Source organism: Galendromus occidentalis, unplaced genomic scaffold (genome assembly GCF_000255335.2).
Source record: "Galendromus occidentalis unplaced genomic scaffold, Mocc_1.1 scf7180000077088, whole genome shotgun sequence".
Taxonomy (NCBI): domain Eukaryota; kingdom Metazoa; phylum Arthropoda; class Arachnida; order Mesostigmata; family Phytoseiidae; genus Galendromus; species Galendromus occidentalis.
The window spans coordinates 27,777-54,343 of record NW_003805076.1 but is presented as its reverse complement, the minus strand read 5'-3'; the positions used below and the strand labels follow the sequence as shown (position 1 = coordinate 54,343).

Genomic DNA, 26,567 nt, shown 5'->3' with positions numbered 1-26,567 from the left:
ATCATGGAGAATCCCAGAAAATGGCAAGAAGATCATCCGACGAGTGAAACATCTCTTTGAGCATCCTCTAGCTCTCAGGTGGTCCAATGAGCTCCGAAAACTCGTTGTTCGCGATATTCACGGACGAGAGAACTAGAAGTGAGAGAGTCGAGAGAAATATCGCGGAAATCTTCTGTGCCGACATCGAATTTTTTTATTACCAGCATCGGCCGAGGAAAATACAGCCCAAGTGTCGAACATGAAGAATACCAATCTTGGGCAAGCGTCCCGAGCCTCAAATGAAGTCTCGATGGAGCCTGAGGGACACGATGGGGGGCACGCAAATCGGCACATTTATTCGTCGCTTTCGAATTTCTAGGGAACATTTCCCAGTATACGCATGAGCGAGAAGCAGAGGAATTGCTGAGCTCTCGGCCTTGAGCGGGAACCCTCGGGCGCGGACATCTCAATTACTAACTGAAACGTCAGCCCAGAACTATTTTTCTCATAGGGAGTTCGGATCGCGTGCGGAACATCCATCGAACCTCCCCCATGGGTCATTGTCGGGGAGAGCATCAATGCGAGACCCGAAAGGGTCTCGCGGAGGAAATCTTCTCCGATCAGCCCGGCGACGCGCATCCGATTCAGCCTTTCAAAGTAGACCCGATCCCTCGTTCGCCGAGGTATTATTCGAAGCGTAGAACGATTCCATCGATGATGTGAAACCATGGGAACCTCTATTCAATCCTGGACCATCAAGGCATACCACAATTCCCACCTCCTGCTTGATCTCCAGCGAGCAAGAAGATTCCTGACAAAGTCTCAACACCTTGAACGCTAGCTCGATCATGATAGGAGTATTTGAGATAGTGACGAGAGATACTGTCGGCAACAAGTTGCCGGCGAGCATTTGGTGGTGATTCATCCGACATTTTTACGCAATACCCGGGGTACTTAAATTATCGTTAAGTAGGAACTGCAGTCTCTCGAGGGCGGAGCAGACACGATGGCGGCGACGGGTGTCAGGCGGAAGGACAAGCAGGGAACAAAACAGCGGAATCTCGAGCGGAGCGCCCGATTCGGGGAAGATTTTTCTTGAGGGTGGAGATCGTTTGAGCGGATTCAGTACGCCGCAAATCCTGTGGTGAAGCGTGCAGCTCCTTCCACAAATATGTATATTATGAATGTCAGCAACAGGCAGATACATTCGACGACTGGGAGTCGACAGAGATCGAATCTTCGAGACAGGCGAGTTGGAGCGATCGAGTTCTCACACCGATACCGCTCGCAAGGACAAGGCATCGACATGAGTTCCGAGACTGTCAGCGGGCTCTCTCGAGACTCACACATCTCTCTTCAGGCTCGTTCGATGTGTTTTCACGCTCTGAACTCCTCTCCGGACTCCTCTCGGATTGCTGACGCTCACGCTGAGTACATGGAAACAACTTCGCAGGTAGGATTGCATTCTCGATCAGACATGCTGTTTTCATGCGACTATCCTCCGATCGTACTTCCTAGTTCGACTCCACCTTTTCCCCCGCACATCCTGTCTATGGGATACCCTTGCCACCCATGTCCTCCTTCAAGGCACGATACTGAACCCTTCAAATCCTACGCTAGCCGCCTCTCTCCCCTCCCAGGCAAGGAGCCTTAGGTAATAAGAGCTTAGTGGGTATCATGAGCCGCTCGACTCTAGTCGGATTTTTCACTCTCCTGGGTCCTGCGTCTACATATGTTCTATCTTCGGCTCTACGGCTCTTCTACCTTTTTCTTGATGTCGCCACCCATCGCGCCAGCCGGTCCCTTTGGCAATCATGGGGCAACCCCTTGAGAAGCCGCTGCATTCTGGATTCTCGACCAAAAAGAGAGCATGATATTCCCATCGCAGTGATATTTCGCCGCTCATGTGTCGACTAAGGGTGCAGAAAGCGGCGGTGGTCCGTGTTTCCGCATTCGAACCCCTTCGGGCGGCCGAGGAGCTCCTTAATCGGTGATCGCTAGAGACTCGCCCTGAGCGGACGTTTTTCCGGCGAAAAGCGTACATAAAAGCGGACTATGAAAGAGGACCTTCGTTCAATTCTCTCATATTGGACTCAAAGGCTCTTGATGCGAATGGCATACAAAACTTTTAGTTATTCAGTGCGGCGCGTTGGAATAGTAACGTTTCCCTCGTGGACTGCACCAATACAAGTCAGTCTTGAGCTCTTCGCTTCGGAGCAGATGGAAATTGAACTGGATCGATAGATACCGTCTTATGTTGTTTTCTGAGAGATTGTGACGACGATCTGTCACCATGTTCTTCAGGATGGAGGAAGATCTTTCGACTTCAGCGTTCGGAAGGATCGCACAGTCGAACATTGCTGAACCGAAAATCGCGGGTGATTTGAGCCGGCCGAAGTCGGGGTTGTTCGCGAAGATTCCAACAAACCGTCGGAGGAATTCGCCCTCCAGACTTGTTCTCACCGAATCGAGAATCTGCATTTGTCTCCGCAAGGTGATGGATCGAAACTCGAGCATAACGATAAGCTCGGGCAGTAGATGAAATTTCTCAATGGAATCGAATTGAGACTCCAACTCCGGGTCTTCGATGAGCTCCTTCAGAGCTGGACTGCCGATCCTTTACATTCAAGATGCGACACGAAATTCTTGACTGTCTCGAAATGTTCGTAGTGATGGAGAGCTGCGTTGACGAAAGTTCTCCATCGGGTCACAACCAGGTTCGGGGGGAGCGGCTCGTCACCAGTCATTCGACGGTACAGATCGATTTTTGAGTTGGACATGACGCTCTGCATTTGTGATACGAAACTGTTGACTTTCCCGAAACTGTCACGAATCGTCTCACACAGGAGGTGAAGCATCGTATCGGGCGAGACAGTCGCGCGATGAGTATGTATGTTCGATCTTTCCTCGCCAATCGGTGAATTACGGTGTCATTGTGTCGGGTATCAAGTCGAGCGAGTGTTTCCTCCATCGAGAGTTCAACAGAATAATAATTCCACTTAGTTCGAAAAAGAGGACATACTCCGCGTTTGTCCTCGGGATTTTCCTTCAGATTCGACATCAGCTCATACAAATGGACCCACCCGAGGGTACTATGGTCTATCCCGGGTTCTATCCTAAGGGACAACGAAGCTCCTCATGGTGTCGGTCTCTTCACCAGGATCTTCTCTGATTCAGTCCAGCCGACCGTATACGTCTTTTCCCCAACGACGAAAGTCAGACTCGAACCTATAGAAGTGAATTCCATTTAGGCGAGGAAGAATAGATGCCATCCGTATTTTGCAGCAAACGATAACCATCTACTCATTACAAGGGTCAGCAGAACGAGAGGTCGCCTCGCGACCGAACTTCTCGCGGCGAAACGGTCCTGCGGCGATATAGTCTCGCGGCGGAACCCCGCCGCGGCGAGATGGTCACTGCATAATGAGGCTCGCCGCAGAAACTGCGAGCGAGAGCTTCCGAAGCTCGAATATTTTGTCGACTTTCGTTTAGAGGATGCAGCGCAGAGAATCGCAAACTTCAATACTGGTAGCCAATCCCAATGACGAAGACTAAGCGGAGCCCCGTCATCTCGGACCTCGTAACCCATTTCGAAGTTGGCCTTCCTTCATGTTTGTCGAACGACATTCGCCGCTTTCAATCTCACTCCGTGTGGAGAGCCTGCGACTATAAAAGGGGCTCCCTCCTTTCGTAAGAGCAACGTTCCCACCATTCTTCATAATAGAGTCATGATTGCTCGCTAGGGATGATTTACCGTTAGTCGGAAATTCAATAATCGATTTTCCGATTTTCAGCATCGGAAACTGGATTTTCCGACTTCTGTAATCGGAAAATTGGATTTTCCGATTTTCTGAAGTCGGAAAATCGATTTTCCGACTTTTAAAAGTCGGATATTCGAATTTTCCGTTCAGAAAATCGGAAAATTGGATTTTCCGATTACAGAAGTCGGAAAATCCAGTTTCCGATGCTGAAAATCGGAAAATCGATTATTGAATTTCCGACCAACGGTAAATCATCCCTATTGCTCGCTCGAGCTTTCCCGCCACAATGCCATAGCTTCCCTAAACTCCAATTGACCATCTGTAAGGTAGGGCCACACAGAATCGAGTTGAGGAGGTTCAACGACTCCTCCATAGATGCACGTGGCCCGTTATCTCCTCTTCCGGTCTCATATTCGATTGGCTCGTCTGAGTGATCTCCATCGATTCCAAGTCGGTTATCATTATTTTCAGGCTCGAAGTCAGATCCTGGCTCATCTCGGCGTCCTCCAGGATGATTTTCCGGGGCATATGAATAACATGTTTTAATATAATCGTCTCAAATCCGTCAGTTTGATGGATCAAGTCCATGATCCTTTAGTGAGTTCGCATACTCACCATACCTCTTATCACTATCATCAGCTTCTAGTGGCTCATTCCGGGGTTGAACCCCTTCAGAACCCTCCTGAGTCGCCCCGTCTGGCGGCCGTGAGCGTCGAAACAGGAGCTAGGCTCCATATTCCCTCGAACTCATTGCCCCGCGAGAGGTTTGAGCCCCTATGAGTCTGTGCTCAGTCAGAAGAACTGAATGAGAGTGATATCCCCCTCCCCCTCCCGAGGTGAGATTTGCCTCTGTCGACAATTCCCAAAGTCCCCGAGCCTTGGAACTTCTCAGGGGAGCGTCTTGAAGTTCTGTTAATAATCCGTAGAGGTCCTGTTGGACCAATAACCCCGACAACTTTCCGTCAAAATTTTCTCGATTGAAACGCTGACATGTGCAAGGAGAGTAGAGGATCTGCATCATCCAATAATCAGGCTAGGAATCCATATTTTGCGTCCACATCAAGGGTCATATGGGGGACTTTCCCGAAAGCAACATTGGAGCTCCCCAGTTTTCTACGCTGTAGTGTAGACGCACTCAGTTCGGATCGGATCGGACAATCGAATGCCATTCGCGGCTTCGTATGACCGTCAGCTTAACCCATCGTATTGACTTCCTCCTTCCTTTCGTCGGGCTCTGCATATAGGTGCTCTAGAATCTCGATCGAAAAATCGTCTAGATACAGGTTATACATGATAAGGCGGTAAGGAGGAACCTTCTGCGAGACAGATAGGCAGGCGGGGTTCTATCTGAGAAATTCCAAATGGTTTCAAGTTTCAAGGATCAGCCCATTGTCCGGCAGCAGCGACGAGCCGAGGAGAGAAGTCGGGTGTCGCGGCAAGGGAGGAGCGTCCTCGACATTCCAAGAATCCGGGCTGCTCAGTACAGCTGAACCTCGCTCGAGGAACTGAATCCGTTCCGCAAAGCCTGGCCCTAATCGGAAAGTCCGCCGTCCGAAATCTCCAATTCTCGAGTCGATGGTACGGCTGAAAATTCTGATCGGTCCACCGAGGAAAGAGGATCCCAGGAATGAGTACGGAATCCGGCCGCTTGACGAGTTGAGATCCGTGACCTGGGGCAAATTTTCTCGTGAAAAATCTTCTGCCATGCGGAGTGTTCGTTAATCGAGGTGCTCTTCGATCAAGCCTTCATTGTACTCAAGTCTTTACCGCATCGGTGAATCTTTCTCATGAATTGATGGCAGAAGAAGTGTACGGCGTCGAGTCTCGCCTACGAAAGTATGCTGATTCTGATTTCGCGACTCGATCGAGAAGCTGCCGCCCTAGAAAAAATAATTCTGCGCGAAACTCTGCCCTCTCTCAGTTTATTGAAACAGCTCTGAACGTGACGGCGTTCTTTGCGATCCTTCACCCCCGTGGGAGTTGACTCCTTCTTTTCAGAAATCTAGCCGACCACGCATCACTGGGAAAAATCGGTCGGAACCACTCCGGGCTTCGGGCTCCCGGTGGCAGATTTAGGTTGAAGTGTGATGTCCTCTCGAGCTGCTCCTCGTTGCTTGTCGAACTCCGGGATGCGAACTTTGATTATCCGAGTCTCGTATCCTGCTGCGGTCACTCGGAGAGTGAAGTTCCCAGGAGGGAGTATACGCCAGAATTCGCCAAGTTTTGTGGTTGTGACGGCGCGATCCGGCAGCTTCAGATCGTATCCCTCGCTGCCGGACAACACGGAGATCTCTGCTTCATTTATAGGCTCACGCGTGAGGGCGTTGATGACGAACCCTTTGATTCCCTGATGCACTCGCCACATGAACTCCATTAAGGGAGATTTATTGTTCTCCCATTCTTCGGCAAGTTCACTGGCCGGCGGATACTTCTCGCATCCTACCTCGATTGTTAGATCTAAGGAGTTGGATGCCAAGTAATTGAAATCTTGCATGCCGCCGGTCACTTTGTACCAAGCAGCACCATTCGTTATGCCCCCGGTGCTTGTGAAGTTGTCAGACACGAAACCGCAAGATACTCCGAGATGCATTTGGGGATGGTTGTCTGCATAAACTCTGGCCAGTTGCTGGAATACCGCCTCATCGGGGGAAGGCGTGTACTGTCTCCGGCTCCCGTCATTCGTGTCATCGAATGGATAATTCGCTACCAGTGCTCCTCCATGAAAATTGGCGGAGAGCACAAACGGGATTGAGGTGATCCACTCGATCAACGCTTGCGTTTCCGGTTGTATTGCCCGGCCGGTATCGCCGTCGAATAGATGGTGGATTGCGGAGTCCTTACTCCGTCGGAGCATCAGATGCATTTTCCGCTGTAGATCTGGGAAGTCCCGGTTGAGGTCAACGCCATGCGCGTTCTCACGTCCCGTGGATTGCGTCAGTTGTGTGAAATAGGTCAGGTAACTCGAGACATCGAATTTCGCCTTCGTCGCCGCGTCCCAGCCGTCCGGATTCATTGAGGGCATGATGTGGATTCTCGTCGTGTCGATCAGTCGAGCCGTTTCGGGATCCCCCGCTCTGAACGAGTAGCAGAGCTCATCGGCCAGCTTCAGGAGGAGTTCCCGACCAAGAGTCTCGTCTCCGTGCATGTTCGCTACATACTTGAATTCAGGCTCGAGTGGCTCGTGAACGCCAGGGTTTCCAGAGAACTCTATGACGACGAGCGGCTGACCTCGCACGGAAGTGTGATTGAGGTCGTAGAGTCGCGTAATCGAGAGACACTCATGATGAATCCTGGTGAGTTCCTTGACGACTTCAGAGTTGTCATGATGTTTGAACACAAACGAACTCTGGAGACAGGAGGCTGCCGAAATCACGAGAACAACGAGTAGGTGAGTCAACATGATGCTTCGCGAGTTGAATGTGAAATGTCTCCACAGACTTTAGGAGTTTCAGCCTGAACTTCTCTCAGAATTCCGCCTCTCTCCCTCCGATAGCATCGGGTATCTCACTGGAGTTGAAGTTATTTTCGTTTCCGAGCTATACGCGCAGCTCCGAAAGTCTTCTGAATGACCCGGGCTCCGCACTTCGGAATTCCCTTGAGCGGGTGCGGCATGTGATGGATTCGAGGAGGGTTGCTCAAAACGCAGCAGTCAGCAGCGACTCAGACTACATTATTAGGGTGAATATTTTCTACGTCAGGCTCGCCCTCTCCGTCGAGACGCTGTCATGCACGAGTGCGTGAAGATTTCTGCTTTGCTTGACAGATCCCAGATTGAAGATGCTAAATAATAGAACCGACTGCGAGATAGCCATTCTGACTTTCCTCATAGTGAGTCGAGCGGCCTCAGAAATCTTGTTTGGAGTAAACGTGTCGGAATGAAGTCATTGAGTGCCACGGTGAATCTCACTTTCTGATCTTGATGATCTTCATGAGCAAGTTTTGTCCGAATATCTGGCGGATTATTCGATCCTAGATGTCCGGGGGGTCCCCCCGATCGAAGCGTGAGTACTCGAGGCTTGCGAAAGCTCTCGAAGATGTCTGCGCGAATCCGGTCGTATTCTAAACGCTTATGAGTTATTTGAAATCCGATTTTTCGCGATAGGGGAGCCCGGTGAGAGCTAGTCCAATGGTGAGTATCATGAAATCTCTGCTGCTATGACTTTTTTCGAGATTGAAGCGGTAGAGCCCTTTAGAGAAGCCGGCTTGGAATCGTCGAGAAACTTCGTGGGGTGAGGTAGAATTGTCATAAAGATTCTGATCCGATCGCTCCCATCTGCACATATCGAGACGATTTTTCCTACCCGAGCGTCTGCATGTAGGGGGAAGACTCCTACCTGGGTCGGCGAAGCGTGCTCATTTCACCCTTACTCTTGGAGAAAGTCGTTTCCGACTCGACATTGTCAGCGATATTCACCCGCTCCAGAGATGGAGGACGCACCCTCGAATCACGAACACATTCCTCTGGAGTCCGGAGCCAGTGCGCTTTGAGTGATTTCGCCTTGAGTTTCTCTCTGAGCTGGAACAGAACATCCACAGAATCGAAGCACATACAGTGGTGGCCAAAATCTCAAGAACGGCACCCTCTTCGGTACTTCCAGCTGCCTTAAGGTTTTGACCACCACTGTTCATTTGATCCGCTTATGCGGGTCTCGTCCGCTGCATACCCCTAAAGGAGAGAAACAAATGGGCTGAGGAAGGTAAGAAGGAAAGACGGATTTGATGCCGTGGACCTAGACGCAACCACTAGTTTTCCGAAGAGCTATCTGAGGGTAGTCCACCGCAAGCTAACCTCGAATCAGAGATCGCTGCAGAGAATCGAGTTCTCGCAGTTCCACGAGGAGGGAGAAATTGCTTCGTCGCCAAGAGAGGAGAGCCTCCATCGTATAATATGTAGAGACGCGATTCGACCGGACATTTTTCCCGCTGCAACCGGACACAAGACCGGACTTTGGAGCCGGACATTCATTCTACTTTCGAGCTGAGACGTAAATTGTACGAGCCATGCCGATCGTGTCGGGTATTTTGCCCGCAGATAGTCAGCCAGTCTCGATCGAGCCAAAGATGCGCCTCGAACCGCATCGAGCTATCTCACGTTGTAGAAGATTTCTATGGCGATTTGTCGCAATGTTTTTTGGGAAGAGAGGAGGATCTTCAGACCTAGACGTTACAAAAAAAATTCAGAGGTAGCAGCAGAGCCACTACCGTGTAGAGGACGTGAAACGTCTTCGGGATGGCCATTCGTAATTCGTAAGACTCGAGCATCGTTATTATTTCTTTAAACTCACAAAGCACGGAGCACGGAGCTGCAAGGCGTCGAAAATGGACAAGTTTCGTCACACTTTTGGTGAAACACTAGGCCAACCTTTTTAAAGACGTTTCACGTCAAAAATAGCCCCTCCGAAGATTTTTGAGTCGCTGATGACACAGTCTCTCATACGCGGGAAATCCTGAATACTGCCTACCTCGATTTTTCAAAAAGTATATTTTTTTGAAAGGTCGTCGCCTACGCCATATCTGACCGGGTCGAGGATTGGAATCTGCTGGCTGAACGAGATTCCACTTAGTTAGACGATAAAAGGGAGGGTGGAGAAAAAAGCTTTCGACATTCGTCGTTTCGGTATAATTGTCGCATAATAAGGTACGCTGAGGAAACTGGACGATATCACCGATTCCCTGGAAACCGGACATGCCGGCCGTAAAAAGACACGTGCGGTCATATCGCGTCTCTCATACTATATGATCGGGCCAATGATATTGTCGAAGCTATAAAAACTGCATTCGCATATGTCTCGGACGAAATGCTGTGCTCTAGCGCCGAGGCCTCTGTTCCATTCTGATGGGTCAGGCTAGAGCGGTTATCTAGCTTATCAGCGTGTTTCGTTCCGCCCTAGGGTGTTGGTCGGAAGGAAATAGTTTGGCGGAATTTACCTCAAGGTATAAGCAAGACTCGCACTCGAGTCACGTTCGCTTTCACGACTGATGCGAATATCTACCCGATCGTGCGAGAGAGCTTGCCCAACGCGCCGTAAGTCGGTTTGACACATAGAGACGCGTTTCCAGACATTACACCCTCATGGCTTCCTTTGCCGCCTCGGGTGGAGGGTTGGGTGGAATCAGGAATACCCATTCTATTCATCCGCGCTTTTCAGGAATTCGTTCAATGTCACAGAAATTTCGAAGAGCGAGCATGATCTCTTCACAACCCCCATCGGGCCTCGCTCTTCTGGGGGAGCTCAGTGTCCCTCCCAGATTGATTTCACTGACATTACTGATTTCGATAGAAGTTATGCCGGATCATTCGGAAAGAAGCGCGCGGCTAGGACGACTCCTCAAAAGTCAGGTAGATGGCGCTCTTCCACAATAATATGACAGCAATCCCCCTCTCACACCACAGCTGGCTGTCGTCGTGTATTGTTGATGCTTGCTGCTACTACTGCCTCGGCGGCTCTCTGCTTCCCAAGCCCAAGTGAGCCGCCTCCTTATCGCGGCTTGCTGTGGCGTTGTCAGCTGCTCGGTCAACCATAGTTGCACTTGAGGCCACCAAAAGAACTAAGGTCTTTCCTCGGCCTAGTAGTTCTTGCTCTCAAGTCTGAAAATTCTAATCCACCGAGCTCTCGTCGCTAAGAATGGGTGTCATAAAAAACAGGAAGAGTTTCCAGGATCCAGTTTCCATAGTGAACGAAGATCCCTTATCCGAGTGAGTGTCCACAGGGATTTCGGTCGTTCCCCGGCCCTTCATGAAACCCAGAGATCGCAGCTCCGTCTCGGGGAATTCCCGTTCACAAAGACAGGTTGTTCGAGCTCGATTCCGAGGCAACCAAATGATTCTTTCGAAGCTTCCTCAATTGTCCTTGGCGGTCCCTGCCCTACTGGCTACCCCATCATATATTCGAAGTGTACGCTGTTCGTGTGATAGACCAGAAGAGCTAATGAGACGAATTTACAGCCTTATCGAAAGCGGCGATGATGCCAGATTGGCTCAAGAGCTATCGGAGCTCGGTCAGGCCACACGTAGGCGGCGGAAAACGCGCCGCTCGCAACCTCTCCTGAGCTCATGCGACGTTGAAGGTCTCAGCTCCCGGCTGGTTGGTCACAAAAGTCAACGGAAGCAGAGACGTATACAGAATGGTTTGTCTCCTCACTTTCGTCACCTCAAAGCATTTCAGTCTCTCCGAAGACGGTACCCGAGCGGAAGATGGGAATCGTCGATTGAAAGGAGTGTCCGTTTCAAATGTTAATTTTTACAGACAAACAGTTGCGAGCGACTTTGGCCTCCGATGGAGATCTCGATGAAATCTCGATTTATGACTTCGTTCAGGATACGGTTTCGGTATTTACATTAATGCTCGAGGAAAAGGACAACATTGCCGTGAGTTCGAAGGTTTAGAATCTCGAGCCTGTATCTGCGAGGATCTACGTCTGTAACGGCTGATTATCGTCTACCTTACCCGTAGCTCTGGGAAGCGATGTTGGCCGCCGAACCAGATGACGTATACCACGAACGATATCATAGAGACAAACGGAACGGCAACGGAAGATCAGCATCGGGTGAGCGAAGTAGAATGTTGTGCAACGAAGTCAACGCTTGTCAGGGGAGATCGCTCTCTGAAATTTCATTCCGTCACTCAGTGAATGGATACTCGCCGGAGGACTGCTACAGCCGACTCGACGGTGACATGAAGCGTACCTTGAGGCGGCATAGATGTCCGACAGATCTCCTCCGCAGAATAGAGAATGACTTGGAGAGCTTTTTCGATGTAAGTACCAGGCTTCTGCAGTGGGAGGAAACTCTGATGTCTGACAAACATTTCTGCAATGGAGTCCTTATGCGTATATTCCTTGACAGTCCTCGCCAGCAGACGTCTACAAGACCTATATGGACAATTCATTTTCTCGGCTTTTACTCCATGCAACGTGTGAATACATGAATCTTCGCTCGAGAAGTGAGTGAGGACGGTTCTTCTCCGCTCCGACTATATTCTTAAGAGCGTCAACATCACTAGCGATTCCGCGGATCCTTCGCTCGCGGCTCCCAGCCATCACTATGCATACTGCGGAAACTTCACGGAGCATCGCCAATTTTTCGCAACATCCCGCGGCATTGATTGAGCTTCCTGATTCAACAAAAGTTCCATCGGTCACGCCCGGAATAGCATCCGTTATTCCTTCTTCACGAGTCTTCGTCTTTATTCCAGGTTTCGACCATATGGGTACGAGATGGACCTTAGTGAAGAATCCACATGCCGAGTTCAAATGTCCCCTGATACCGCTCTCGAAATATCTCGAATGCAGACGTCGATCGAAGCGACGATGATGCCAGTCGACGGTTACATATTCATTCGAATTGCCGTCGTTCACGTTCCCGCGTTCTTCTGTTTGAATAGGACCAGCATAATCCTCGTTTCGAAAATTTGGAGCTGAACCGAACTGCAGCTTAAAAACAGTTTTTTCAACACATCGATGGCTATTTACGAGAAGGAATCTCGTTCTGTGAGTGATTCAGCGCTGTCTCAGGATGCGATATTCGGGCCATCCCCGAGTCGAATATTCTGTTTCGATGGCGATGACTTGTGGCGGTGTACCCGAGGAGCAAGGCATGCGAATAAAACTAGCATAATAAATCGATGAAGCAGTCGAGTTGCATGCGTTTATACTCTTCTTTTTCTCGCTTGTGGTCGGAAAATTCGGACCCCCTTTCAGTTGGCGCTAAATACTTGTGGAATATCGCTCATCCGGAGAAAGGTGATCCGATGATCCCTTGGATCGGCTCTGAGATTGACACCTTGAGGCGTCTCCATAGCGCGGAGTAACGTGGGCTCAATTTCACACCGTTGGTCGCGGCCGTAAGCTGCTGAGCGACTGTCGACCAGTGGCTGGGGCAGGAAAATTACTCTCCTCGCCTGCTTATCTCAGGCGCGAGCTTTGCAAATGACGCCTAGTGTGAATTGATGAAGTTTCTCTTGGCCTGGTATGGGCTCCAGCGGGATCGTATGATATCGGATACAGTGGCGTACCCGAGGGGGGGCCAAGGGGGCCATGGCCCCCCCAAAATTCTTTTTGCGTAATGCAGGAGTACAGGGTACCTTATCATTTTGGATCTCTGGTCCCCGGAAAACCTAGTCTGCCCCCCCCAAAAAAAATCCTGGGAACGCTCCTGATCGGATAGTCTGGAGGCTCAGAACTTCATCGCTCATAATATTCGGTACGCGAGTCAGCTGTAGACGACTCACTCAGAGTTATACCCCGTATCCCGGGACAACCTCATCTCAAATCACCGATATGTGAGCGCATGACTGTCGAGTTTTCCGAGCTCGAAGATTTCGGTTGACTGCACTCTACGATAGAGATCCTCTGAGGTCGCTACCCGTCGCCTTGTTCATTCTACACGGAAAGCATCTGCGTTGTCTAGGCAACTACGCTCCGACTACCCCGGAGGCTGCCAGCCGCTTCTATTCGGCTCTGTGGATCAAACAGCCTGCAAGATGACGGAGCAAGTGAAATTCGTGATTTCCAAACTGAATGAGCCTCCATTCGAGAAGAAGTTCAATCTGATCAACTTCGATGCTCTCCGTCCCGAGCAGCTATTGCAAGTGCTTTTCGATACTCTTGCCTATGTCGATCCGAAGGCAAAGTCTGACTTGCGAAATGAGGATGCTGAACAACTCTCGATAAAAGTGAGTCCCTCCGACATTTTCGACCTTGGCCTCGATTTTCAGCGATTGGGCTCGACTACAAGCGACTGAGAGCCGGAATTGCCAACGTCTCGTGTTTTAGGCACTCAACCTACTCCGAGTGATGAAGTACAAGCCTCCACCAGACATCTCTCTGAGCGCATTCCGCCAAGGACTCGTACTCGGGGACAAAGGAATCATTTATCATATCTTGGCGTTCGTCCTCGCTAATCTCGAGCACCACAAGAAGAGAGCCTACATAGCCAGGTTTAGTACATATGTGGAACATGGAGCTGAGAACGGAGGTACATTCACGATTCCGTGAGCTGCCATTCGACAACTTCGATTTGGAATCCACAGGTATATCATGAAAGTGGAAGTCAGTCCCGACCTCGAGGGCGACGCGGACCTCGTCGATATCCAAGACGAATACGACAAACTCATCGATCAGTTCAAGTCGATCCACAAAGAGCATGAAAACCTGAGTGAGGTGAGAGCTCCATGACATTCCTCGGTTCACTGAGCTCGCCGAAAATGAAGCATCCGACAAATTATTTCCGAATGGAGTGAGCTAACGCCCCGTGTCTCTCGATACAGTCCGGTCAGAGTTTGCAAGAGATCCAAAAAGACATGGAGCACATGGAGGAAGAAAGGCAGCAGTTGGGACGGAAAATCGATCGCGTGAAGAGGAGAGTTTCTAATATTTATAACAAGGATGCAATGTTGGAGGCCGCCGCAAAACTCCGAATGGAGCAGGATAGGGCCGAGGGATTAGCCCAGGATCGAATGATGCAGCGTGATACGCTCGCTCATAGCGAACAGAAAATAAATCGGCTCAACCAAATGGTACGGACGAAGTAAGCCATGGAAGCTCGCACTACTGTAGAACCTATGTTGTAAACCTCGGGGTTCCAAGGGAGAATACGACATATTCAGGTGAAAATCGAGCGGCAAACTGCGGTCGGGGCGAGTCCAGAGAGTTTGCTGGCCAAACTCACCGAAGAAGTGAAAGCAAACACCTATCTGGTTCAAGAGAAGCTCCCTAAAGAGATCCGCTCTGGTCGCTTGCTGCTGAAAGATCTGCAGAGGGCAGTCGCGGAGCCCACCATTTCTCAAGACATGACCGAAAAGGTATGAAAATCTTCGACGAGAATCTCGATACCCATGCGCAGGTCGACGTAGACTGGCGCAGACGCAGGAGATGGACGCGGACGAACACCTGGAGCGGGTTTCATGCCAGAGGCCTTTCGCAGATCAAAAATCAATTAGCCGAGACAAACGCCGAAGTTGGTCGACTCTACGAGAAGAAAATGCGCCGGAGTGATCCCGACGAGAAGCAAATCCTTTTCAGACAGCAGGCAAGTTCGAGCACTTATTGAGATAGAGCTCACTCAGATTCTTCAAATCACACCGCACGCAGAAGTGAGTACCCATCATCGTCGTGCCCCCAGGCGGCAATCGTTTCACGCAAGAAAGAAGCGGCCGCAGAGCAAATGGAGCGATTGCAAGCTGAGCTCTCGCAAGTTCTCTCCGAGCTCGAGGACAAACGGCAGAAAAGCGCGGCGTACGCCGACACCCATGCGGTTTTGCGAGGAGAAGAGTTCAAACAGTATGTCACCAAACTGAGGTGAGTGAGTTCCGGAGACGAGTCGGTAAAGCTGTGTACACGGTACACGGAGCAATCGCTGAGCGAGTACCGTCTCAGACTTGGAAGGGTCGAGTCTCTGTGCGCCGCGAACTTGCAGTAGAAGTCATGTATACGTGTATATATGCGTACGAGCATGCTCGAGGCCCTCCCTCCGAGAAGCCCCCTACGGAAGGGTGCGAACTGATGAGCGACGGGAGGGCTACCGTCCCTGCAGACTTGGAGCCCTGCAAGGATCGCGAAGTTCCACGTTCCGGGAAAGGATGAGAATTCTCAGGGAGTGATTTTTTTTAAATAAAGCATCGGGTGACCTCGAGACGTCCTCAGGGACCTCATTCCAACGTCAATTCAATCCCCAGAGCGAAAACGAACACCTACAAACAATTCAAACAGGATCTCGAAGAGTTGAGGGCTGAGACGGAGAAAATCGCGGCCGAAGAAGATGAGCTTCTGCAGCGCGAAAAAGAAGCCACTGAAAACCTTATCACGGCTGAACACAGTAAAGGTGATCATGACTCCATCATGAGAAGCGAGCAATTCGCTCTACGAGACCTCTTTCCGGAACTTGGTTTTTGCAGGCGTGGGCGGATATTCCGACGCCCAGAGCAAACTAGAGCACATATCCACTCTGAAAGCTCGTCTGGACCAACAGAAGGGAGCGACTCTCGAAGAAATGTCGCAGATGGTCGAACAACTCAATGCACACATAGCTGCCAAGAAAACCGAGTTGGCCCCTCTCATAAAGGTCAGATCTCCTCCTCAACTCTTCCAGACCGTTCAGCATGCAAGGCTCCCATACTTATACACGAAGTTAGCCCCAGGCCGCCCCGGTCTCTCGGGGTTTGCGTCCTTTGCATTGTCTTGAGTCGATTCCGAGGATTCCTAGATACGATGCCGTCTAACCCCACAGGAGCTTAAGCCGTTGCGGCAGAAAATTTTTGAGCTTCATGAGGAATACGAGGACAAAAAGAACACCTACAATTCTTGCGCGATGGGTCTCGACACCTCTATGGCCAAATTGGAGCTCGATGTTCAACAACTGAGGTAGTCTAGCGTTCCACCGACCAGGAATGTCGGAGTCGTACATCGGCATGACGATCTATTCACGCTGCCCATTGTCCTCAGAGAGCGAGTGGCCTCCCATGAGTCGAAATATCATTTGAATAACCGGGAGAGAAGACTGGAAGAACTCAAGATGGAAATCATGATAAAAGCCGAGCTGGCCGCCTACAAGAGTTCGGATCCGAAGATAAAGAAGCAGACTTTTCGCGAGAAACTCAATGCGGCCATATACGATCAGGTCATGTGCCACTCCTTCTCGATAAAGAATAACGGTTGGGCGATCCCTCGCCTAGTTCTAAGAATTGACTTCGCATATCAACAGGAAACGGACGCAAAAGAGTTGCGAGAGCGGCAGAAGGACGTCAATCAGAATCAGGACAATCTCGCTAATCAGCTGAAGATGTGGACCGACTTGACCAAACTGCTGGAAGTCAAGATACGTAGTTTCAAGCAATCCCAGGGCTTGTCGATGATTTGAGTCTCCTGATTCGCCAATCAATCCTGTTGGAATACCCGCTTTTGATTCCCGTAGTGTGGGATTCGAGTCCCTGTATATGGTACGTTCGGAGCACGCCCATGCACGACCTCGCGGGTGAACAGATTTAATTTATTGAGTTCATCGTGTTGAGTCAAACTGAAATAAATCCCTCATGCTCGGAACGGGCGAATGACTCCGCTGAAGCATGGAACGAGCTTTCGATAGATCTCCTCCCGGAATGGCCTCTGAGAATGCTTCGACGAATTGCGAATCGAGGTCGCAGCCTAACAGTGATTCCAGAGGGTCGACTCGTACATCTCCTGTTGTGTACCGAACACAGTTTCTCGATAGAAACGATATACATTCTTAAATACATTTTACACGGAGGGTCCTCTTCCTTCAGGTTTCATTTGACCCCGTTCGAACGTCCCGCCGGGTGTTCCGTGACGAATTTCAGCTCCAATGGCGTCTGAGGGGCTGAGGATGAGTGATTCGATGAGGCTACCTCCGTGGATTTTGTCGAGCTGTTGCCGTGTTGAAGGTTCGTCTCCATTGCGGGAGGTGGAGGACGAATGAAGTTCTGTAGATTTCCGTTGTCAAAGACAAGTCATTAGCCAGTCGCTGACTTCCGCCGCGAATAATGGGACGTCTCGCTAAACACCGACAGAAACCTACCGCTAAGCATCTCGAAACTCGCCCCCTCTTGGACAGATATCGAGCGACGGCGTAACGTGTGTCCTTCACCAGCATAATGTGCACAAAGAAAATCAGGGGACCCTGCCGAGAAAAGATCTCTGGTTATTGATGCAAGACCGGGATCAGAAATGCGGAAATTGAATTTCCGCGAGTTCAAAATCTGCCCTCCGAGTCCGCCCTTTCCAGGATGGACTCTCGTTGGAAAATACATCCCCAGATTGGTCCCGGGGACGATCTCCCCATGTTCGAGTGGCTGATCGCTGTACTCCGAGAATCGGTTTGTCGAAGTGATCGACCGCATTGGAGCAAGTCTGATACTAATGATCAGTCGAGGCTCAATCCATAATAATCACTGAGACCTTCCGCGAGCTCCTGTTTGCCGTAAACGCAGCAGAGAGTCGATCGATGACTCTCTCCGCCGAACATGGAGAGGTGAGTTGCGATACATGTTCGATATGGGGTTTCACCTATCGAAGCCGCGTACACTCGAGAACCCGCTGATTTCTCTCTAATCTGCAGTCTCACCTGCAACAGCGTGAAGAACACGAAGAGAAGAATGCAGAAGAACTTGATGAAACCGTAGTCGAATAGAATCGAAGTAAAGCCCAGCGTCCATTGAAGTCCGAGCAGAGCAGTCATGCAGATTATCCCGCGAAGATATCTGAGGAGCTCTGATTTGACTGTCCTCACGGTTCGATTGATTGTGCATAAGCGATACATCACAGCCGATATCGCAACAAGGTTGACAGTCAACATGAGCTGAAATACGAACATTCGTTTCCATCCTGCCCGCAGTTCGCCCAGGCGGTCTCAAAACGGCATGAAGGAAGGGAGCGACAGATTCCCGATGGACGGAATTCGGACTTGCATCGAGTATTCAACGTACCATTAGCGGACCGAGGAACGTCCAGTAGAGTCCGCTTTCTTTCCTTTGGTCCAGAAAACAGAGCTGACCCGATTTAGACGAATAAGGCCTGTCGAACGTAGCGGCTATGGCGGGGAAAATTAAAGGCACCATGTAGCCGACTGCAATGTAGAAACGGGTGTGCGACTCCGGTGGCCTGAAGACGACAATCATGAGCTGCAGAATGTAGATGCCCTCTAGAGTAGACCAAGCGATGACAGCCAGGAAAGTGTAGTGCACCAGCATCCCCAGGTAGATGCTGCATTCGTACTGCAACGAGCGATGGTTGAGTTCAAGCCGCACTCCCATCTGGAATGAGCAAGCCTGCTCGACGGAGAGACTGACCTTTTCGGAGAACGAATAAGCGAAACTATGAATTACGATGATGACTTCGGAAACGAAAAGACACAGGCAGAGATTGAGATGGATCACTGTGAGCAGGGATCTTATTTGACTGAAAAAGCGCAATCTTCAGTCCTTCTGGTTGTTTCATTAGAAGCGCAGGAGCTCGCGTGCAACAAATCATCCTCTTGGCAGGCCGGCCTCGAGTATGGTGAGACCTCCGAGACTTCACATCGAGCTCCTGCCAACTTCGTCGATGATCTGAGCAATGAATTGGCAGCGATCTTTACCGAACCAAACCAAAGATGAGAATGGACAGAAACAGAGCTGTCAGACTGAAGAAATCCACTGAAAAACAAATCCCTTGAATCCTCAATAGAAATCGGACAGCAATCGATCGGACGTCGACATTCAAGGCCGATGGTGGCCTCAAAGTTCTCCTCTTCGAGATACAACATCCTCGGTGTATGATAGAGACGGGAAGTGCTGAGCGTACGTATGTAACTGAATACGTTGAGGGCTACGTCGAAGTTGCCGTCGAAACTCTCGGGGAGGAAAACGGATCCGAACGTCGTTGTGTGGTTGCAAAAACAATGAATCTTCCCGTCTTGCACTCCTTTGAACACGCATCCCCCGTCGTCAAGTACACTGATCGCAGAAAAACTTGTTAGAGCGAGCCGCCATGAGACGAGCACATCGTGAGGAAACTGGAATAATTGCACTAACCCTTTGCCGATGTTATAGTAGACGCACTCGTGACTGCTAGCTCTTCTGACTTGCTTGGTTCTCCGGTCGAAGAATAAGTTCACTTCGCCGACATGCTTTTCTCCGTTGCCAAGTCTCATGAAAAACTCGACCAGATCGCTCGAGAACATCTCCGGACCGTTGTAAGTAGCGTCGATCATTTGATTCTGGACGATCTTATTTTCGAACTCCATATGCGTAGTGACAATGGTCCCCTCAGTAAATTCTCCTGTCCGAGAGGAAAATTCAATGACACACACGATGTCTGAGATTCAAGGAAAAATCCGATCATTCTCCACGTGCGATCAATACATCTCTCACCCGTATATTTCGTTCTCACGGCGGAGGTTCTCACTCGGGAATCGTATATGAGATCTCTCTGCAGCTTAAGGGTCTGTACTCGATAGAGGACCGTCGACTTGATTCCTGGACGGACATTCGAGATGGTGGTGTTGACGTCGGTCAGCACAGCGATCTCCGATGAGACATTCGCGACAAATCTTAGGATGCTCACATACTCTTCGGGATGCGTCATTTGCCCAGCGAGCTCCGGAACGGTCTTGGAAAACAAGTCCTCCGTAGCGGCCGAGGCTCTCTGCGCTGGAGGATGAAGACGCCCCTTGTTAATAGCCTCTAGTGATCGTGCCCGTCACAGCTATTGAACCAATGCATTCGCGAAGCCCAAGTTCCCCGGCACCTTTCGAAGGACACTTACGATCTCGATCAACCAACCGCTGAATCGCGTCGAGGAGCTTGTCCTGGAAGCTTTTCAATCCCGCGAACGGTTTCTTGAGATCTCTGATACGATTGGTGACTTCGTCGATCAGTTTCCCGGCATCCTTCTCCTCCGCCTGAAGTTCATGAATCTCGAGTCAGAAAAGACAGACGAGCTGGAGTCCCAGCATGCATGACTCCGCTCTTCAACCCCGCCCTCAGAGGAGCTCTGGGCTTCATGATAATCGGGGGAGAAACGGAGATCATTCTCCCGAGAGCTTGATTCCGAGCTCTGCCCGATGTCCCCTTTGTCGCTCGAAGCTCCCCGGATGAGACTCACAATCGATTTGTTTATTCTCTCGATGGTTTCTTGGTCGACTCGGTCGCCTGGCGTCACGTGCGACCCTTCCGACGTTGTTCCAATCGATGACGTCGACGTTTCTTTCTCTGCCGGAGAAGCAGACGACTCTTTCTTCTCCGGTGGTTCTGTAGTTGTAGTCCCTCCCGAATCCTCCACCGCTTGGCAAACGAACCAAATGGGGGTGCTGGTTCCATCTTGCGACGAGCAATTATCATAATAGGTAAATGCGTAGAAGTCCTGAGTGAAGGGCCCGGCCACATACAGTTTACAATCTTCCGAGGACCTGCAATCAATTCAAGTCCCCCATCGCGGTCACTGATGTTCGACTGTCTCTCTTATTTGTTTGGTCACTTTGGGGTGCTTAGCTCCGAGGCGGGGCATGAATTTGAAAATTAGGTTCACGGCATCTACATCTCGTCAGCGAAGTACTCACAAACTTTTGCCAAAAACAAGGTTGAGTCGCTTAAGTATCTCATCTCCTTCTATTTGCGCGGCAACCTCGGTCTTTCCGCGGAGTTCCTGCAGGACTTCTTTCGCAATGGTCTGATCTGCTCTTTTCGTCCCGCCCCTCAGTGTTTCGTCGGAGTTGATGTCCCATATGGTCGCTTTCTCTCTTGCGCATTTCTTCGCTGCTTCTTCATAGCTTAGACTGAGAGCTCCTTTCCGGTCCACGAAAGAGAAGTACCTCCTGTCCGCCCCCAGCCAGACCTGCTCTGAAGAGTAAGAGTTCCTCGAATGTTGAAATGAGTAGGTTGGTCACTGGGAAGCACTCAGAGGTGGCGAAACGACGCTCTCTGTCGGTGAGTCGGAAGGAATTCGGCCGGTTGGAGGGTGCAATCAACAACGCGTGCTGTGGAGATTGCGAGGAGTTCTGTGGAAAGCCATATCCACTTCCGTGACGATGGGCTCGTTTCAAAAACGAAGAGCGATTGCGAGGAGAAGCCCATGTTTCGGAGACTGCTGCAAACGTTTCGGTTTGCGTTCTCTGTGAGAGGATCATTCCGACGGCGCGGCGTTTCACTGCCACGATTCCAAGAATTGCGGCCCGACAAAGGCGAGAGGACGAGCATTACCGTTTTAGAGCTCACTCAGACTGAGATATAACAGGAATGTATATGTTTCGTATCAGAATGTCCAACTATCGGCTTCTCTGCTTTCTACCAGTCCGCAGAACAGAATCAATTTACAGCTCCGTGTGCGAGCATGACGTGGAGATGTACCAAGTCTAATCTATCTTTTCCGATGCTCAAATCCGCTGATTGCGACTACGGCGGGGACGCTGCGGCGCGGCGTCGCATTGACGGCACGGGCTCCTAAACTATGAGACTGTGAGCATTCCGACATCGAGATCTTCGATTTGATCGCAGACGGGCTCGAGTCTGCTATTCTTATCTCAGCTCGAACATTATGCATCCGGGCTTCCGCAAGATCCCACGAGGACTACTCACCGGAGTGATCTGATTCGACTTTCGTGTTCGCAGACACAGTGGCCCACCAGAGCACAGCGAATGACGCGAACGATACGGCTTTACAACGGAAGGACATTGTTCTTCCTTTCGCTCAAATCACATACTGCTTCGAAGCCGAGAAATTGCTCATGAAAGGGATTCTAAACACAGTAGAGGCCGTTCCCAGCATTAAGTCAACTGGGATCCACTCGAGCGCTCGAGGAACACAGTCGTCAGTACCTTTTCGAGAACGACCGCTTTAGAGGAAAGGGTACGGACCGCTTAGAATCTCTGTGTTGGGACTTTAAAATTCCGCGCAACTCTCGGCGTCATTTCGAGCAATCGAGATCGACACCGCGAATTCGTACGGAAGCGGGTCAGTATCTCCGTCAAATCAGATTCTGATCGAATCTGTTTGGCGATCGGGAGAAGCGTGAACTTGTGTGCCGGTCCGATGAAGATAGCTGATCATGCTTGCCGAGAGAAATTTCAAGATTGGCTCTCCACATATCATCGTCCCTTCCTGTACCCTGAGAAGCATCGGAATTCAAAAGGTCAGAACGCAATTTTTCATTTATGCTCCTATCAAGAAGCGAACACGGAAGGAAAAGCCTACGATGGTTCCGATAAATTGAGAATTTTTAGGAAAGTCTCACTCATCTATTCGGCTCGGGCTCGTCCAGCTATCTCGATGCCCCAAACTGACTGACTGAGTGAGTGAGAGCAGTTGAGGCTATCTCAACTCCTGATGTCACCTGTACTGTCCTTCCTTCCAGCGGATGTCTAGAATCGGATGTCTACATGTAGTTCCTATCTGCGTTGACGGGCCTACCCTCAGAATTTCACCATTTCCGCTTCACCAGCGGCTGGGGCATCGACGAGAAATTATCGAGCTTTAGGGCGAATGCAGATCCTGAACTCTGGAGCCAGGAAGATGGAGGCTCCTTTTCCGTAAGAGGCTCTCCGGCGAGGTCCGTCGATGCATGGAGGTCAAATCCGGATGGAGAAAGAAACTGACTATGCCCTGAGCGGAGGTTCCGCGACGATGTCCGCGGCCCGGTGCCCCCTTCCTCATTTCCCGAAAGGACCCGCAAACGATCTTAGTGATCGGCCCTCATTTTCATCTCCTCGGTTCACTCGGAAGGTGATCACTGCATCTGGCGTCTGATGCTAGAGATCTTCATCTCGAAAACGGTGAGGCACGAACGTCATGGAATGTAAACCCAATGCGTCGATCGCCTTGCGAGAGCCAGTGGCGTCTCCGCGGTCACTCAGAGGGAGCTAATGGACAGTTGAGCATGAGCAATGCTCTGCGTGAAACCGTCTGGAGAACTCGCTAGGGATGGGGATTAATTCATCGACGCCGCGGCGGACTTTCAGCGGAGTCGACGAGCGGGGACGACAACCCGAGAGACCAATGAACGATATGGAATGGACTCGTAGATATCACTGTTTCATCACAAGGTTTCAAACGTGATTGGACGGGGATCTATCTAAATGATGGTCTTCGCTCTCTTAAGCTCGATCTCGGCGTACCGCCAATCGAATATCTGCCTACCCTCCGCGTCGACGTGAGGATCGGACCGCGCGAATTCGTCGGCCTGACGGCCGTTCGTCCGCTTGCTATCCATGAAAGTCGCCGTGGTCCGATGGAGAAAATCTGGGGTCTCGATGTAATCACCCGCTCACGCAGGATTATCCGGTGGATGCGCCTGTTCTCATATGACGGCAAATTCGTGAAACTTTTACCAGACGGTAGATAACAGCGATCGGGAATCGGGCTGCGAGCTCTCCTGGCTCTGGAATCGTCCGATTTAGTCAGAACCAAATGAAGCTCTTCTGATGCTGGAACTCCAACATTCCCGCAACATGGCGAGCTCATTCGTCATATTGGGGAGGAGGGCGATCCGGGGACAGTAGCGTCCATAGGGGGGGCCAAGGGGGCCATGCCCCCCCCCCAAGATTTTCAGTCGACCTGTCGTCAGATGGACGCCTTTTCTACCCGATAAATCGAGTTCAGATTCGGTTCCTCCCGGTCTATTTCGATTCTCTCTCGGTCTGATGAGAACTATTTATTGATGTCGCATGTTCGCAGTTAGGGAGCAGATTGGCGAGAATCACCATCTCCGGACAAAATCGAGAAATTGTTCTTTTTGATGCGACTCAAGAGATCGGCTGGCCCCCCCCAAAAAAAAATCGTATGGACGCGCCTGTCCGGGGATGACCCAGCTAGTTGGCTACGCGAGACGAATCATGACAGACCTCCTTCAGGAACAACACCCTGGTTCGACATCGAAACTCGTGACCCCACACCTGTTTCGAAGCCGCATCAATTACCTTATGCTACCTAGGAGGCTTGAAGCTAGGACCAGAAGTCACATTTCGTTACTGTTATGATCAAGCATATTGTACATGCTGAGATTCTTACTTTTCATACTACGTCTATCATCTAGGAGAACAGTCGCGTATTTCCTGAAGGATCTCTCAGCCGAAACACTGTTGCCGGGTACACTCAGACAAGTCAGAGCGATCTTCGCCAATTGGGGGAAACGAGCCGTCGCATTTATCCATAAAACTACCGGGTGAGACGAAACCTCGAGTTTTCTCTCGGCCGACAAGTATAGTCGGAGTTCAGCCTTCCCCGGATCCTTTTCCTCAAACCACAGTATATTTTCGATGACGTAGCCGGCTTCGATCTCGATTGTTTTCAACTTCGCGGGGTCGAATACGCGACAGGCGCGGAAGAAGTCCGCAGCGGATAAGCATATCTCGCCATCGATGGTCCCCTTGGAATCTATCGAATTGCATGCGGGGTCTGTCGCGGAAGGAGACAAACTGACCACGTTTATCCCGTGAAAAAAACTCCGAAATTCGCCGAAGGTGGGCATTCCGGTCAAATCGCGGATTTCATGGCGGACGTGGCGGCCGCCACACACGCCTAGCCCTACTTATAAGTGACCGGGAATGAATGAATGTTCCGAGCGATATCTCGAGCCCCCTGAAGAAATTTCGTGATCATCGATTGTATCCTATGTCAAGAGCTTGGATCTGATGAATCCGGAAACTCCTACAGTCTCTCCATCGGACGTTGTCTGTGTCGAGTCGCCAGCGACACTTCGTCCGTCGGTCGTGGATCCCGCACCGGGATGGCAATCATCACTCGGAGCGTCCACCGAGGATCCATAGGATGTGGCCAGAGAGGGATCGTGATCAGCGGGCGACATGAGTAATCTTCTGCATTCCTCCGGAATAGCGACCGAGAGTCGGTGGACCGGCACCGTAACTCCGAGCTGCATCGGCACATGCGGAATCGCGGTCGCGTGATGCCAAGAAGATCGGCAGCCTCGAGGACGCCCCTCGGAAGCTCCTTCTCCCTTTCTTTCCGAACCTGGTGTCAGGCCAAACTTTCGGGAGGATCCGCTCTCACGAACGATTATGGAAGGTTCCATGGAGCGGGATACCTCCAGACGAGCTGTCAATTCTTGAATCTTGCGAGAAGCCCTCCCGGGATACGAATGTGACCAGGCTCTGAAGACCGCATACCCCTTAGCGGTCGCGCGGAAGTCCCCAGCCTATGGCGGATATGGCGTCTCACTGTGGTTGGAAGTAGCGAGACTTGCCGGCGGCAAAGATTGAAGACGTGTCCATGCTTCTCCTGTATGTAAACCGTACAATGTGTAATACAACTATTGAATTCGACATCGATTTGTGTCAGTATGTGTATGGAATAAGTCATGTGATGCGGTCGTGCGATGGGATGAGATAAGATTGAAGATGCTACCGTCAAGGAACGGGGAAAGATACTCAGCGCCCGCGTGGTCGGAACTGGAAGTGGCTGAATTCGGCTAGCCCTTCTGGGAGAATTTAGGGAAGAATCATCAAGTTGAGCTACACCGTACACCGTGTACTTATTCTCTCGGGCTCCTCATTCCCGTTTTCGGCATCATCTTGATCCGCTAAGTCGTTGACCGAGCTTATTGGAAAATGATCTCATCGTGAGTCCTGATGCGAGGCGAATTTTTGTAGAATCACAAGTACTCGGAGGTTCCAACAGCACAGCCTTGGAAGATCCGTCATCGAACAGCGAGAAGCCCCAACGTCGGTCAATTGTCAGATTCGCTTTCGTCCGTGGTATCGGACTCGTCATCTTCCTGTTCTACTGCACGATCGCTATCACTTCCACCGGAGCTAGACTCACTCTCGCTCGGACTGGGAGGTTCTTCGATATGAGGTTCGGGCGTCTCACTCTCTTGACCTGAATCTACCTCCGAAGGAGAAACAGAGTGAACACTGACGGACCCGTCATTTGAGCTTGTATCGGGCTCTGAGAACCCGCTTTCGGGTTCGCTGGTGAACTTCTTCGAGTTTTCCACGCCTGCTCCTCGGAGAATTTCGAGATTTTGCTCCCACCGACCCAGATCAGGCGGCCCTGTTGCGGATGAGCGTGCCCGCTGAGGCTGCGCGACAGACCTAATGTGAGCCGTTCCATGGGATAGTTCCACTTCGGAGCCCTTCGACGTCCGGCTTCTGAGGATCAGTTTCTGCAGAGCTAGGACGGGCCTACGGAAAAAAGCTGCGAGCATATCCGATTTTGTCCACTTTGTTCCGTCAATTGCTAGAGTGGAATCTTCGTTATCCCTTATCTTCACAGTCGTCCGGGAGTTTCCGAATCCTTGACCATATTCATTCGTGTCTGGGCGTGGTGACATCAGCTCCAGTGCGCCCCTGATAGCTGCGAGATGCGTTCAGCGATGATCAGCCG

The 26,567-nt window shown here is 50.7% G+C and overlaps 4 protein-coding genes across 4 annotated transcripts; 2 read left to right on the top strand and 2 right to left on the bottom strand.

Annotated features, from left to right (window-relative positions):
- Window positions 1–5,757: 5,757 nt before the first annotated feature.
- On the bottom strand, window positions 5,758–7,140 carry LOC100904123 (carboxypeptidase E-like). The gene has a single exon (XM_003740872.1). It carries the CDS (start codon window positions 7,138–7,140, stop codon window positions 5,758–5,760), a length of 1,383 nt encoding a protein of 460 aa, XP_003740920.1.
- A 2,996-nt stretch (window positions 7,141–10,136) lies between these two features.
- Window positions 10,137–12,374, top strand: LOC100900722 (R3H domain-containing protein 4). The gene is made up of 7 exons (XM_003740852.2): window positions 10,137–10,437; window positions 10,687–10,868; window positions 10,988–11,109; window positions 11,195–11,288; window positions 11,370–11,497; window positions 11,587–11,683; window positions 11,936–12,374. The coding sequence occupies exons 1-7, from the start codon at window positions 10,367–10,369 to the stop codon at window positions 12,052–12,054; spliced, it is 813 nt and encodes a 270-aa protein (XP_003740900.1). The 5' UTR covers window positions 10,137–10,366; the 3' UTR covers window positions 12,055–12,374.
- Window positions 12,375–13,222: 848 nt separating this feature from the next.
- Window positions 13,223–16,765, top strand: LOC100903975 (intraflagellar transport protein 81 homolog). The gene is made up of 12 exons (XM_003740871.2): window positions 13,223–13,414; window positions 13,515–13,678; window positions 13,772–13,901; window positions 14,009–14,257; window positions 14,348–14,542; window positions 14,665–14,769; window positions 14,863–15,038; window positions 15,416–15,561; window positions 15,635–15,801; window positions 15,967–16,100; window positions 16,182–16,356; window positions 16,441–16,765. The coding sequence occupies exons 1-12, from the start codon at window positions 13,223–13,225 to the stop codon at window positions 16,594–16,596; spliced, it is 1,989 nt and encodes a 662-aa protein (XP_003740919.1). The 3' UTR covers window positions 16,597–16,765.
- On the bottom strand, window positions 16,711–21,902 carry LOC100903828 (adhesion G protein-coupled receptor L1). Its single transcript, XM_003740870.1, has 13 exons — window positions 21,806–21,902; window positions 20,791–21,070; window positions 20,337–20,640; window positions 19,998–20,133; window positions 19,604–19,882; window positions 19,265–19,511; window positions 19,035–19,186; window positions 18,829–18,886; window positions 18,542–18,650; window positions 18,179–18,466; window positions 17,818–18,051; window positions 17,272–17,373; window positions 16,711–17,176 (listed from the first exon to the last, which is right to left on the bottom strand). The coding sequence occupies exons 1-13, from the start codon at window positions 21,900–21,902 to the stop codon at window positions 17,003–17,005; spliced, it is 2,460 nt and encodes an 819-aa protein (XP_003740918.1). The 3' UTR covers window positions 16,711–17,002.
- Window positions 21,903–26,567: the final 4,665 nt, after the last annotated feature.

What these genes read in the sequence shown, in the direction of transcription:
- LOC100904123 (XM_003740872.1), bottom strand. Translation starts at nt 7,140, where the DNA reads ATGTTGACTCACCTACTCGTTGTTCTCGTGATTTCGGCAGCCTCCTGT.
- LOC100900722 (XM_003740852.2), top strand. Translation starts at nt 10,367, where the DNA reads ATGGGTGTCATAAAAAACAGGAAGAGTTTCCAGGATCCAGTTTCCATA. An exon ending in AGGAAAAGGACAACATTGCC is followed by an intron (nt 11,110 to 11,194) that starts GTGAGTTCGAAG and finishes CCTTACCCGTAG; the next exon opens with CTCTGGGAAGCGATGTTGGC. An exon ending in CAACGGAAGATCAGCATCGG is followed by an intron (nt 11,289 to 11,369) that starts GTGAGCGAAGTA and finishes TCCGTCACTCAG; the next exon opens with TGAATGGATACTCGCCGGAG.
- LOC100903975 (XM_003740871.2), top strand. Translation starts at nt 13,223, where the DNA reads ATGACGGAGCAAGTGAAATTCGTGATTTCCAAACTGAATGAGCCTCCA. An exon ending in CTCAAGACATGACCGAAAAG is followed by an intron (nt 14,543 to 14,664) that starts GTATGAAAATCT and finishes GGCCTTTCGCAG; the next exon opens with ATCAAAAATCAATTAGCCGA. An exon ending in CACGGCTGAACACAGTAAAG is followed by an intron (nt 15,562 to 15,634) that starts GTGATCATGACT and finishes TGGTTTTTGCAG; the next exon opens with GCGTGGGCGGATATTCCGAC.
- LOC100903828 (XM_003740870.1), bottom strand. Translation starts at nt 21,902, where the DNA reads ATGTCCTTCCGTTGTAAAGCCGTATCGTTCGCGTCATTCGCTGTGCTC. An exon ending in CAACGTATTCAGTTACATAC is followed by an intron (nt 18,887 to 19,034) that starts GTACGCTCAGCA and finishes TTTGTTTTTCAG; the next exon opens with TGGATTTCTTCAGTCTGACA. An exon ending in CTTATTCGTTCTCCGAAAAG is followed by an intron (nt 18,467 to 18,541) that starts GTCAGTCTCTCC and finishes CGCTCGTTGCAG; the next exon opens with TACGAATGCAGCATCTACCT.